Here is a 12118-nt window from a genome sequence, read left to right as displayed (position 1 = left end):
GACAGCAGCTCTAAAGAGGAACCTGTATGGTTGCTAGTCTCTTGAAAAACAGACCCTTGGCTGCTCTACAGTAAGCTGTGCCCTGAGGAATCTTTTCAAAGCTGATGATCAAGGAGTGAGAGATTTGATCTGTGCTTGCTGTAAAAGCCTGTGTTTTCATGACGGCTCTTTTTTGCTAATAAATTTCCACACCATAGTTGAGACTCTGTTCTGTTACTTTGTTAACCTCAGTTTTCCCATTTATAACCTTTCCTCAACTTCTCTGCATCACCAAACTCATTTTGTCTCGCTTTCTTTTTTGGTTCAGTTATACATTCAGTAGCAGGGGGTGAGGGGACCAAAAGTAGCCTAGAAAATGTGAGTTTAAGTTGCAGTTTATAGAGAAAGTGGAGTAGAAACTGGAATTCTTTCTCCTTTCTTCTTTCTACCATTTCTTCTTTCTTTCTGGATCTGAATAATACTTCTGATTAATTTGAAGGCTTACTTCCCTGCTTATATGATTTTATTAGGACTTGCTGTCTAACAATCTTAACTTGGCCTTTTTCACATGAAAAAAATACAAGAACTAATTTCACAAGAGAAGCAGAGCCCTGAATGGAAATATTTTTAGAAAGTTGGCTGAGATGATAAAATAGGACTGATTTAGTGGATAAAGGAAGAGTTTAACAAGATTGTAGTTACAACCTTCTTGGTAATACTTGGACCACTATTGTCCTCTGTTCGTGTAGCTGCTCTTCCATTCACTGCATGTCTAAATAAACTCTGATATTAAACATCAGTAGGAATGTCAAATACTGAAGTTGCAGAGTATGAGATTAATAGGTGAGTTTGAGTTTAGTAGATTCAGAACAAATCAAGAGTATCTCACATACAATACCAGGAATCAGTCAAAAGCTGTATTGTACTCATTGGTAATTTAAAGTGAGACTTTATTTGTATTGTTTTATATAAAAGGCAAAAATGAAACAGTGTCAGGTACAAATGTTGCCTTTTCTTATCAAACGAGAAGTATTTCCTGACTTCTATCTTCTGCTTCTCAGGTGGGGGGTGCATTTGCTCCCCCTCTGAAGGATTTGTGCAGGTTCTTGAAAGAAAATCCAGAGTATGGAGTGGCTCCTGAATGGGGAGAAGTTGTAAAGCAGTCTGTGAGTATTTGTAGAATAAGATAACCATGACATGAAATGTATCTTAAAAACAAACAAGGCAAACGGGGGGGGGGGAAGGCATGCCAAAAGGCATGCTTTCATTTCTGGTATTATATTAAATGCGGAATGTGAGTCAATGTTAGCTTTTTTCTGCCAGCTCCTCAGTTCCTGGTTTGCTGGCACAGCTGTGAGTAGGAGGAAGGGAGGGACGGTGGCTGGCAACCCCAAATTAGAGATTTGGTTGAAGGTGCTATAATACTGTGATTTTTTTCATCTCATAAATGTAGTCTTCAAGCTTTTTAGGGAAGGTATTAGCCCACAGAATACTTTCTTATTCTTAAAGTTACAGTTAGGCAGATAATTAAAAAGTAAAATAAATATTTAAAATTGTATTTAATTTACTTTCAGTGTGCACCTTTAAGAAATTACTATCCTCGATCAAAATGTAAATCAAGTATTAATATAGCTATTTTCTACTACTTAGAATTTCTATTTTGTATTTCTTAGAGGTTTTGTTTTTAGCTAAAAACTAGTGTTGAGATTCCAGCGCAGGAAACGAGGTTAATATATTAATACATATTTTTAGGAGTAGGTCTGCACTGCAGCTTCAGTGTTGCCCATGTATTCCTTCTGTATGGATTACCGACAAAGTTAGTGACAAGAGTACTACGTTCCCTGGTAGTCCTGAGTCAGCTTCTTACTAGTAGCAAGGTGCATTCACTGAGTGAGGTTTTGTTTTGTTTGAGGTTTGTACTTGTTTAAATTTAAAATATCAAAGTTTTTTGATAGGCTTTGTCCACAGTTCCAACAAAACAGCAGGTACGCATTTTAATTACAGGAACTATTATATAGCTGGTCTCTCTTTCCTTTTAAGTGTCATTGGTTCAAGTATGGTGTATGGTTCTGAGTTCATTCCCTGTTTGCCTCGAAGATAAGGACGTATTTTGAACTTCAGAAAGTTGTGTTGTATAATGAAGAACGGTTTCTGGTTAACCCAGTTACTCTTCCGTTCCATGTGTCTAACAAAAGCGAAGATGGTTTGGCAATACTCTTGTGAAGTCTATTTCCTCACCTACTAGAACTTGTCAGAAGTACATTATATTTACGCTACACCTTCAGCCTCTGGCAAAGAAATGACCAAGTTTATTTTTTTTCTAGTTCAATATCAACAGAACTTGTAATCTTTCTGTGAAGTCCTAAATGCCAGTACCCTTGTGGGACATTCTGGTAGAGAAATAGATAACTAGGAACAGGATTAGACTGCAGTGAATAAAGGTATAAATAATAGCAGAATTACTTCTAGAATTTAGTAGTGATGCCCAGGACAGAACAACAGAGCATGAGTTCTGAATTCCTCTCGTTGTATTAAGCTAGTTTAGAGATATTTGCTGGAGAAAAAAAGGCTATTGTAGTATGGAGGTTAGTAATAGTTGATCTTGAGATTGCCATTTTTAAGAGGAATTTTCAAGACAATGCATTTCAAAGCGGATAATATTAGTGTGCATTGCAATTCTTTCTTCATCATTAGGTAGGAGGGCTTACAGAGGTGAAGTAATACTGTGCAAGCCCTAAAAAGAAGTGTTCTGAATTTCATTTTAATTGAACTTGAGTCTTTACTGTTTATTCTTAAGTTTATGGATGAGGTGAAATATGAGGATGTTAAACAGACACTAGCAATAATAAAAAGGGCTCGGAGATTGTTGGTCTGTGTGAAATCACACATTTATATTTAACTTTAAATTGAGTGATTTTTTTTCTTTTTTAATTAAACTGTCAAATGACTGGAATGTGGTAATATTGCAAAGTAATGCTGGTTTAGATCTTAAATTGAGATTGTTCCTATAATTGGCTGTATTTGGCTTGATCTGCAAACAAACGTCTAAGGATGAGTTAGCAGAGGGTCTGAGAAGATACCTGTGTAGACATCACTGTGGAAATGGGCCTTTAGACGTTTGAGATGTGATAGCACAAAGTCACCACAAATTCCAGTGAGCTGTCTGGAGATCAAGCTGCTGTGCTTACATACCAGAATAATCTTTGACACTGTTACTGTATGCTTGGGTCTTCCGTTTGCTTTTACTTTTCCATCTCTAAGCTCTCAAAATACTAAAAATGCGCAATGTGTCTCTTGCAGGGATTTCTTCCAGAAGGTATGTTTGACCGTATTCTCACTGGACCTGTAGTGCGGGAAGAAGTAAGCCGGAGAGGAAGGCGCCCCAAAAGTGAGATTGCTAAGGCAACAGCAGCTGCAGCAGCTGCCACCACTGCAAGCGTATCAGTTAACCCTCTGCTAGCTAACGGATTGCTTCCGGGAGTGGATCTGCCTAGTCTTCAGGCCTTACAACAAAACCTGCAAAACCTGCAGTCGCTGCAAGTAACAGCAGGATTAATGGGAATGCCAGCTGGCTTAACTACTGGAGGAGAAGCGAAGAACATGGCTGCCATGTTCCCCATGCTGCTGTCAGGGATGGCTGGATTACCAAACTTGCTGGGCATGGGAGGACTTCTAACAAAGTCTACAGAATCTATTTCAGAGGAAAAAAAGGGAAGCGATTCAAAGGAGGTAGATATAAAGAAAGAAAGGACAGAAGACCAAAATACGGATACTGGTGGTGAAAACTCTGTTTCAAGTTCTCCTTCAACATCCTCTGCTGCTGCAGCTGCCAATCCTCTCTCTCTTAACCCATTACTTCTGTCCAACATACTTTACCCAGGGATGCTTCTCACTCCAGGCCTTAATCTTCATATCCCAGCTTTGTCTCAGTCTAATATTTTTGATGTACAGAACAGTGAAAGCAATGACACAGGCTCAGCCAAGCCCACAGAAGAAAAGGAAGAAAATTCTAGGGTTAGAGATCAGGAAGACAAAGGGGGAACAGAGCCAAGCTCTCACAATGAAAACAGCACAGATGAGGGTTCAGAGAAAGCAGATGCTTCATCTGGATCTGATAGTACATCGTCTTCATCTGAGGATTCAGATTCCAGTGACGAAGACTGACCCCAGACTCTGCACTTAAATTATAAACTGATTTTGAATTTATTCTTTAATTATTTCATTGTAAATAACCCAGTGTTGAGTGCATCAATGATTTACTGACCGAACATTTCAGTATTTGTTTAGAAGTGCAAACTGCTTTCAGAGACGTTTTGCATGTAATATTTCTTGAAGTTCATAAGTTTCTGAACTTGTATGTACTATCAAATACACAATGGTGTAAAATTACAACAAAAGGCATTATAATTTTGTTGGGGGGTTAATTTTATGAAAATAATGCTCAAGTAAGAGCTGTATATTTAATATATTTGCAGTGAACACAGAATACTTTATGCATATTATTGATTTAATTTGAATATAGTTTTACAGCCTCCTTGACACTTATAATTTACAGATCAAAACTCAGCAATAATTTGGGCAGCTAATGAATGTCATGAAAGCTGTAGAATCTACATCACCATCCATTGCTTTAATTACATGAAAATGCTCTAGTGTTGTGATGCACTGCTGTTTCCAATTCAGGTACAAGTGTGTTTAAAAGAAGATAAATTTTTCCCAATCAGCCAATTAAACTGGCTACCTGTTACCTCAGCTGAGTTAGTTTAGGAAGTTTACATTGGTTTCTATTACTTGTTTTCAGGTTTTGTTTTGTTTTCTGAAGACATCCTGTATATCATGTTAAAATCTGAGTTGAGATATGACTGTTGGGGTTTTTTTTTCCCCCCTCATTACAGCTGTTCTCTTCGACAGCAGTAAAGGGAAATTAAAGCAAAAACTGTCTTATTTCATGCTACTTGGCACCATGTAGATATTTAGTTTACACCTTGCAAAGTTTTGGGCTCCCTCTGCAGAATTAAAAGTCCCAAAATGAGGAGTAGTTTCCCCAAGACTCAGAAGAGGCAAACTGTCATAAAGTGCCACTGAAAAGACCTTTCAACACTGCATACTTCATGTAAAAATTGTTTGTTTGCTTTGTTTGTGTAGATTTCTATTTGTGTTTTATGTCATAAAACCTCCTGGAGTTACCAGTTAATAATGGTAAATAAAGTATAGATAGTTTTGAACTCCTTTTGAGTTTAAACTTCTCTGCAGATTTAAATCTGACTAAATATTAAATATTACCCAAAATCATTATTGGGATATCACTTCATATATTATGCTGAGTTACCCACTAAAGAAAAAGCACTTTGAATAGTAAGGAAGACAAGTTATTCCTGGAAACCACAATAACAGGGCATAAGGCATCTGTTTAAGTCCAAATCCTTAGAACCCTTTACTATATAAAATCTGTCTAATATTTGATGTGTGATATGATTCCTCCTTCTTCTTAAGCTGCTATTACTCTGACACAGTCAAGGCCCAGATTCACATTTACAGAAGTTTTGAACTGACTGAGACTTCAGTTGACCTTGGTTACATCGTTTGCGGTCCAAGAATAGGCAAGTGTTAAGAGAAAATAGATACAGGTACTACTAGAAGTCATTGAAAAAGCTTTACAAAGGGATAAATTTAAAAATAAAAAAACAAAAACTGTATATTTTGATATAGTTCTGTTGCTTGCTTGTACAGTAAAACAACTGTGTTGTTTTTTATCAAGAACTTTACCAATGAAATATAAGTTTCTATGTGCAAAATAACTAGCCCCATGATTAGAAGCAGTATTACATGTAATTACACAATTATACAAGTACCATTTGGATTGTGCTGGTTACGTATTTTCCCAAATAGTATTCTGATTTTTGGCCCTTCATGCAGTGTCTTAGCAATAGTGAAAATTAAAAACTGCCAAGAGAAGGGGGTAGCAATTCTTCATCGTGGGGGGAAAAAAAAGTATTTAATATTTTGCCCTTTGTAATATAGCACTTTTATTTAACTAGGATGCATCTATGAAATAGCCAAAGTTTTACAAACAGTTGTTAACTTAGTTTGCTGATGGAGTATGTCAACGATACCATCACTTCCCACTCTTACCCCACAAAACAAATCCTAAATCTTGTGGCTAAAACCTAATTTATATCAGATTTATGAAATAAAGTATTTTCCTAATTATGGTCAAGTGAGTTTGGTTACCATTCTAGTGATTCTTTCTATGTAATAAGGCAATTACAGTTTCAAGTAATGAAGGCTGGTGCAGACTTGAACATATTGGGTTTATTTTTAATCAGTTTGAACCAGAAGGGGAAAAAATGTCCCACTATCAGCTAAACTATATGCAAATACGGTTGTATAAAGTTAAGGGTTATAAGGAAACCTCAGTAGAATTACACTAATACTGAAGTTAAAATTAAAAGGATATCCAAGGTGATGATAAAGTGTGTGTTGGTAGTTACTAAAAGAACCTTAGCTGTTATTGCCTTGTATTTCTATCCCTTGTTTCAGGCTTCATGATCCAAGTCTTAGTCCAGGTTTTTTTTGGACATTTGCAATATTTGCCAGTTGTGTTCTGTGTAGTCTGAATTTGCTTTCTGTAGTTGAACAAGCGTCTTAAAAAGTCATTTGTAATTTATTGAATTACTTTCTATGATGTTCTATAGAGCAAATGGAAGTTTAATTATTTTTTATTAAACATATTCTTTGACTACCCATGATGTCGGCCTCCATATGTGAAAATAATGCTGTCTGTATAGGGATTAAACATGTATCTTTCAGCAGCAAAAGTTAAGTTCCAGCGTTAAGCTCTAAAACTGAAATTATTCTTATGACCTTAACCAAAAAAAAAAAAAAATCAAGCCAAGGATGTAAACCCCACCCCCTGACCAAGACTGTGCTTTACTGTTGTATACTTTTTCTGGGAATCAACTTCCTGCAATTCTGTTGTCTTACAAACAAAATAAGCTGCTGTTCCAGCCCTTCAGTAGCTACTGTTAGAAAGGAGTATACACCCTAGGTTCTGGTCCAAAAGTTGACTTAATTTGAAATAATGATGCATCTAATGTTCCACGGTAAGCATGCTGGCAGTGGAGTACCTTTTGAATCTTTCTTTTTAAAACTCTGCATTACTTCCTACATGTTTACTAAATCTTGTAATTAGGTACACAGCTCTTAGTGTTGCTATTTTTCGTATTGCTGTTTCGTTGCTATTTCATACAGGGCACGGACATTTCTCCTGAATGTGAGTTGTCTCCTGGTTGTCAGGTGCCTTCTTGTTTTAACCTGTCATTGCACTTGAATGATTCGGTGGTACCCTTCTTATGTATTCCAGTCTGAATTTTGTCTTCAGATCATGATCATCCTTTCTGAGCTTCTGCTTTCTCAGATCTGTACACAGGTGATAAAAATGCACATATGCATACGAGCTCTGTTCTCATGTTCTCCCTTCGTTTTTCCTTGGAAGTCCTGCAGAATCCCTAACAGTATTTTTTAAATTTATTTTAGCAGGTCTATTAGAAAACTGTCACAGATTTTAAAAAAGAAAAAAAAAAAAAAGAAGGGAAAAAATGTCTTGTAATTTTACAATCCAATCCTCTTAGTCTGTAAATTAAAATAGAACTAGATCTATTTTTTAATGGAACTATTTCCATGGAACAGATATTTAGGCACAGTATTGGTGTTTAATTTTTGCACTCCTTTGAACTTTTTTGAAACAGTAATCTGGATATGATGATTAGGTGTCCCAGGCAAATTTCTGTCCTATTTGCTATATCTTGCCTCTGAGAAAATTATTTCTGCCATGTTCTTTAGTAATATATTTTTCATGTATTGCTCTGTATGACAGTACTGATACACCATCAAAATGAACATTTACTTCTTAATGCCTGCATTTAAGCTGTAGTGAGATGAAGTGTGCTTGGTGTACATGGTTAATATAAAAGGATCTGCAGTGTAGCATTACATGAAATTATCTGTGGTGTGAAAGTTACTAACATTCAGTTGTATAAACAGTTTCTGATCTAGTTCTATTACACCTATAATTATCTTCAACATAAGCAAGCTGTATCAGTGTATTTACACTGTATCAGGGATTTACACTGCTGTAGTTGACCAACACTTCAAATTTTACTTCTGTACATTGTTGGGACATCAGGCTTATGCTGGTGTCTGCAGAGGAGACTAAATATACTAGTGTAGCCACGGGAGTTTACAAAATAACTCTCCTGGCTTATCTAAATGGCCCTAATGTTATACGGACAGGCAGTATCACTTCTTTGTCACATTTAGAGGAAAAGGAAATAAAGATAATAGCTTTCCATAACTCAACAGTAAGAAAATCCTGATCACTTTATTTTTAACTAATGATTTGTAAAATGAAATTTCTCTGTTAAAAGATACGGCAAGGGCTTCTGGTGGTTAAGTGTCTCTGACGACAAAGGTAAGTTTCAGTTAACGTTTCCCTGAGGAAAACTGTTCTTTTAGGAGAAAACCTGTTCTAGCTTTTAGTAATTAAGTACATGTGAGATAAGTCTTTGAAAATATTGACAATATACACAGAGGAACGATGTTGAAATGCATTGTAACTCTAGTGGTGTCAGTAAATTACATCATTCACTACTGCCACAAGTTCCAGCTTGCCAGAAATGATAAACAATATTTTGATTGTTATATTTCAATTTTTAACCCAGCATTTTAGGAACTCTGTTCACTGAGAAATAAATAAAAAGAATTAGGGACAATTTTCCACAAAACAGTGTGGGCTGATGTCTTGAAATGGAGAAGTACATACAGTATATTCAGAATAGTTATGACCGCAAAACACTTTGACTTGCATAATTTCAATTTTAGCTTCAATTTAGAATATTTTATACTCTAGCTAACATTCAGATTGCTTTAAAAAAAAAAAAAAAAAACAAAAAACCAAACTACTTAGCATTAATCAAACCCTAGCATTTCTCTACTTAAAAGGAGCCAGGGACATTTTCAAATTAGACAAATTAAGGCTATGATTTTTTTTTTTTAACACTGCCTCCTTTCAGGCTCTCACACAGGGAAGGAAAGTGCCATTCCCAAGATCCTGCTGTAAAGTTTCTCTGCAAAATGAGGACCTCTTTCTCCTGCCTCTTGTCTGCTTCAACCGTGAACGAGACCGAAGAGTGCAAAATTCTCATTAGTGTTCCAGGTAAGGTCTCTTGTGCCTAACCCTTTTACAGTCTCTTCTGCGTATAAGGGAGGCTGGTTGGGGAAATTCTGAGGATCCTAATATCAGATATGGTATCATCATCTCTCTTTTTCACCAGTGCTCACCAAAACTGATAGTATGTCCTCAAGCTCTTTTCTGTTCTCAGAAGAGAACAGCTTTTGATTTGGGAACTACTGTGTCAGCTCCTATGCCTCCTGCTGTTTGATCTCTGCTCAGGTTCTCAAAGCAGGTGGTAGGAGCTCGGCTTTTTGCTCCTGTGAGGCAGAGTTTTTAACTCCTAGTCCCTAAATAAGGTAAGTGTACACTGCTTCATTTTTTTAACGCAGCAGCAATTCTGACCTAAATAAACTGATTTTTTTTTTTTTTGCTTTTTAGTGTTATGAATGTTTCTCAGAGCGTTGAGATGAAGAAACATTCTCCTTTTCAAAAGACAGGTGAAATCTTCATGTAATTATTGGTCTTAATCAGCTGAGGCTTAAGGTAAAATACCAGATGTTGGAAGATTCCTGATGAAGTCACGCACATTGGCAAAATAGCATCAGAAGTATCAGAAGACTGGCTGTGTTGGGAAGGTCCCAGGGAGAATACTGAAGAAAGGTTTCTGTGGTATGTTTTTCTCTTTACACAAATACTTCCAGGAGTTGGTCACCTTGGACTTTCCTTATGAGGAGATCAGACTTTGCCTGGTATGTAGTTGGCCTTACCTGGGAGGCTACTTGATTTCCCTGCAGGTAGACAACATTAACCACCATTTCAAAAATTTGTCAGTCCATCTTCACTGTTTGGGGCCAGTACAGTCAGGGCCTGTGCTATGACTGTGCAGTATTTGTTTGGCCTCAAGATTTGGTACCTGTTTCTTGTATTTTGCAAGGAAACTACAGTTTATTATCAAAGTCACCAGGACAGAAAGAATTTGAGGCCGTTTGCCTTATTTTTGTGCAACCATATTTTGAAAAGGTTCACTAGTTGTTCTGTGAGCTACAAACAGTACCTGTGTCTCTGGAGTGCTACCTGTCTGAAGAGCTCAGCTTGCCATGGCTGTGTTCCCCACTGTGACATTGGGGGGGGGGGGGAGGGGGGCACAAAACAGAGAAATACGTATGCCTGAAGCCCTTTGCTCTGAGTACCATTTGTAGTTCATGCAGAAGTCCATTTCTTATCACGTTCATAAGCTAAGTTTCTGAAACTTCAAAACAGTAAAAAATGTATTTTATTGTAGGATAGCCTAGCAGCTGTCAAGGACCCAGACTGAGAACAATGTGTGTGGTTATCCCCATTAGAGTTTTGCATTGGTGGTAACACCTAGTGGCTGTAACTTATTCTTACGGTATTGGTAGATACAATACGGAATTCACTAGTGGAAATGATTCAAGTAATTAACATGCCAAATGAGGATAGCTCTTTGTTTCAGTGTTCATGGTGAACATTGCTATTGTCTTGAATAAAGTTCTTGCTTCTTTGTAAGGGGAAAAAAGGGGGAGAAGCAAAGTGGAGGAGCAAGTGAAGTTAAGTCCTCAGGGATGAAAAAGATTTCAGTGTGTGTGTTGTGCCTAAAATGTTTCTTTTCTAAGTTTTCAGTAGACCATTAAATTAAAAATGACGTTTTTTAAAGTCTTCTACATAAGAGCAGTCAAGTTAAACCATTTATTTACAAAGTGAAAGCATAAAAACATTGGGAAGTATGCAGGTGTAATCACAGCATAATAACCCTACCTTTAATGTAGGCTTTGTTTATCTTTTAATACTGTGGTGGGTTTGTTACTCGGTTTTTTTTTAAATCCAAAGGATTTTGAAAGAGTAGATTAATGTTTCTCAGTAGAAAGTAAAATACTGTAATAAGTTATTGCTGCTTTCTGTTTTAACAAATACTGTAAATCTAGCTTAACGGAAAAGCCCTACAGTATTATATACAGACTTCTGGGTGGCAGAGAGCATCCCATCAATGCCCTGTATACCTCAAAGCAGCTGCTGCCTCAGGGCAAAGTTCACAGCTCCTCCGTGTTAAAAAAAGAGGTGTAAGACATTAGATACAGCTTAGCCATTAGTTTTTAATGTTACAGTGAAATGGGCAAGTCCCCCAAGTTGTCTTGGCAGGCTGGGAGGCTGCAGGCGCGGGGAGACCCCGCTGCCATCGCCATCTTCCAGCACCAGCTCAGGCTTTCTGCTGCCGCTGGTGCTCTCGCTGCTGGGTAAAAATGCATGCTCATGTCCTGGAAAACATCTCGCGTTAGCCACATCATCTTTTCTTGACATTTCTTTTTTCCCTGAAGCTTTCATTGTTGTTAGCTTTGAAATGTTAGTAGTACAAAAGCAAACAGGCACAGCCAATAAATCTCGTTTAATAAAGTACAGTCTGTTCTACTGATCTCTTAATTCACATGTACCCGCTCCAGGACTGACCTCTCCTTGAGGCTTATCTTTGGGAGTCCCCTCTGCTCAGTCAGGCCTTTGCAATAGGAGCTCTCCCTGTAGCTTTCCCATGCGTTGCTGTTTATCCTTTGAAAACTGAAATTACCCGACTCGCTTCCAGTTATTGGGACAGCCATTTAAAAGTTTTGAGTCAAAAGTGAATCTTTTGTTATTTTGTGGCCTTGTTTTGAAATTGTGGGGTTTTTTTTCCTCCTAATCGTCTAAAACTCTTTGGATGAAGAGCTGTACGTCACTGTTTGTACTTGGTTGTATAAATGCTCTACACAGCTGCCTGTAACAGAACTCGAGTTCATTGTCGTTTGGGTTTATTTAACGGTCTCTTTAACGGTAGTTAACCGGTCATCTTTTTGTTTTGCTCATGAAGATCTCACGTTCTTTTGTGTAATGATTCTGCAATGGCATCAGTGAGACCCTCATCAGTTACGCATTGCCACGGAAGCAAGGCAGGCGCTCCTACCCCGTCCCTGTGGGCGA

The 12118-nt window shown here is 37.4% G+C and overlaps 1 protein-coding gene across 5 annotated transcripts in view; it reads left to right on the top strand.

Moving 5' to 3' along the window:
- Positions 1 to 6723, top strand: part of CHD9 (chromodomain helicase DNA binding protein 9) — a 102371-nt gene extending 95648 nt beyond the window's left edge. For all 5 annotated transcript variants that reach the window (XM_075510626.1, XM_075510627.1, XM_075510625.1 and 2 more), the window contains 2 exons: positions 1041 to 1145; positions 3280 to 6723. In XM_075510626.1, coding sequence (XP_075366741.1) covers positions 1041 to 1145; positions 3280 to 4143 — 969 coding nt within the window. In that variant the 3' untranslated portion in view covers positions 4144 to 6723. The remainder of the gene's footprint in view (positions 1 to 1040; positions 1146 to 3279) is intronic.
- The last annotated feature ends 5395 nt before the right edge of the window (positions 6724 to 12118 follow it).

This window comes from Mycteria americana, chromosome 8 (assembly GCF_035582795.1).
Source record: "Mycteria americana isolate JAX WOST 10 ecotype Jacksonville Zoo and Gardens chromosome 8, USCA_MyAme_1.0, whole genome shotgun sequence".
Lineage (NCBI taxonomy): Eukaryota > Metazoa > Chordata > Aves > Ciconiiformes > Ciconiidae > Mycteria > Mycteria americana.
Note: the sequence above shows the minus strand (reverse complement) of the source record. Positions and strands in the feature narration are given on the sequence as shown.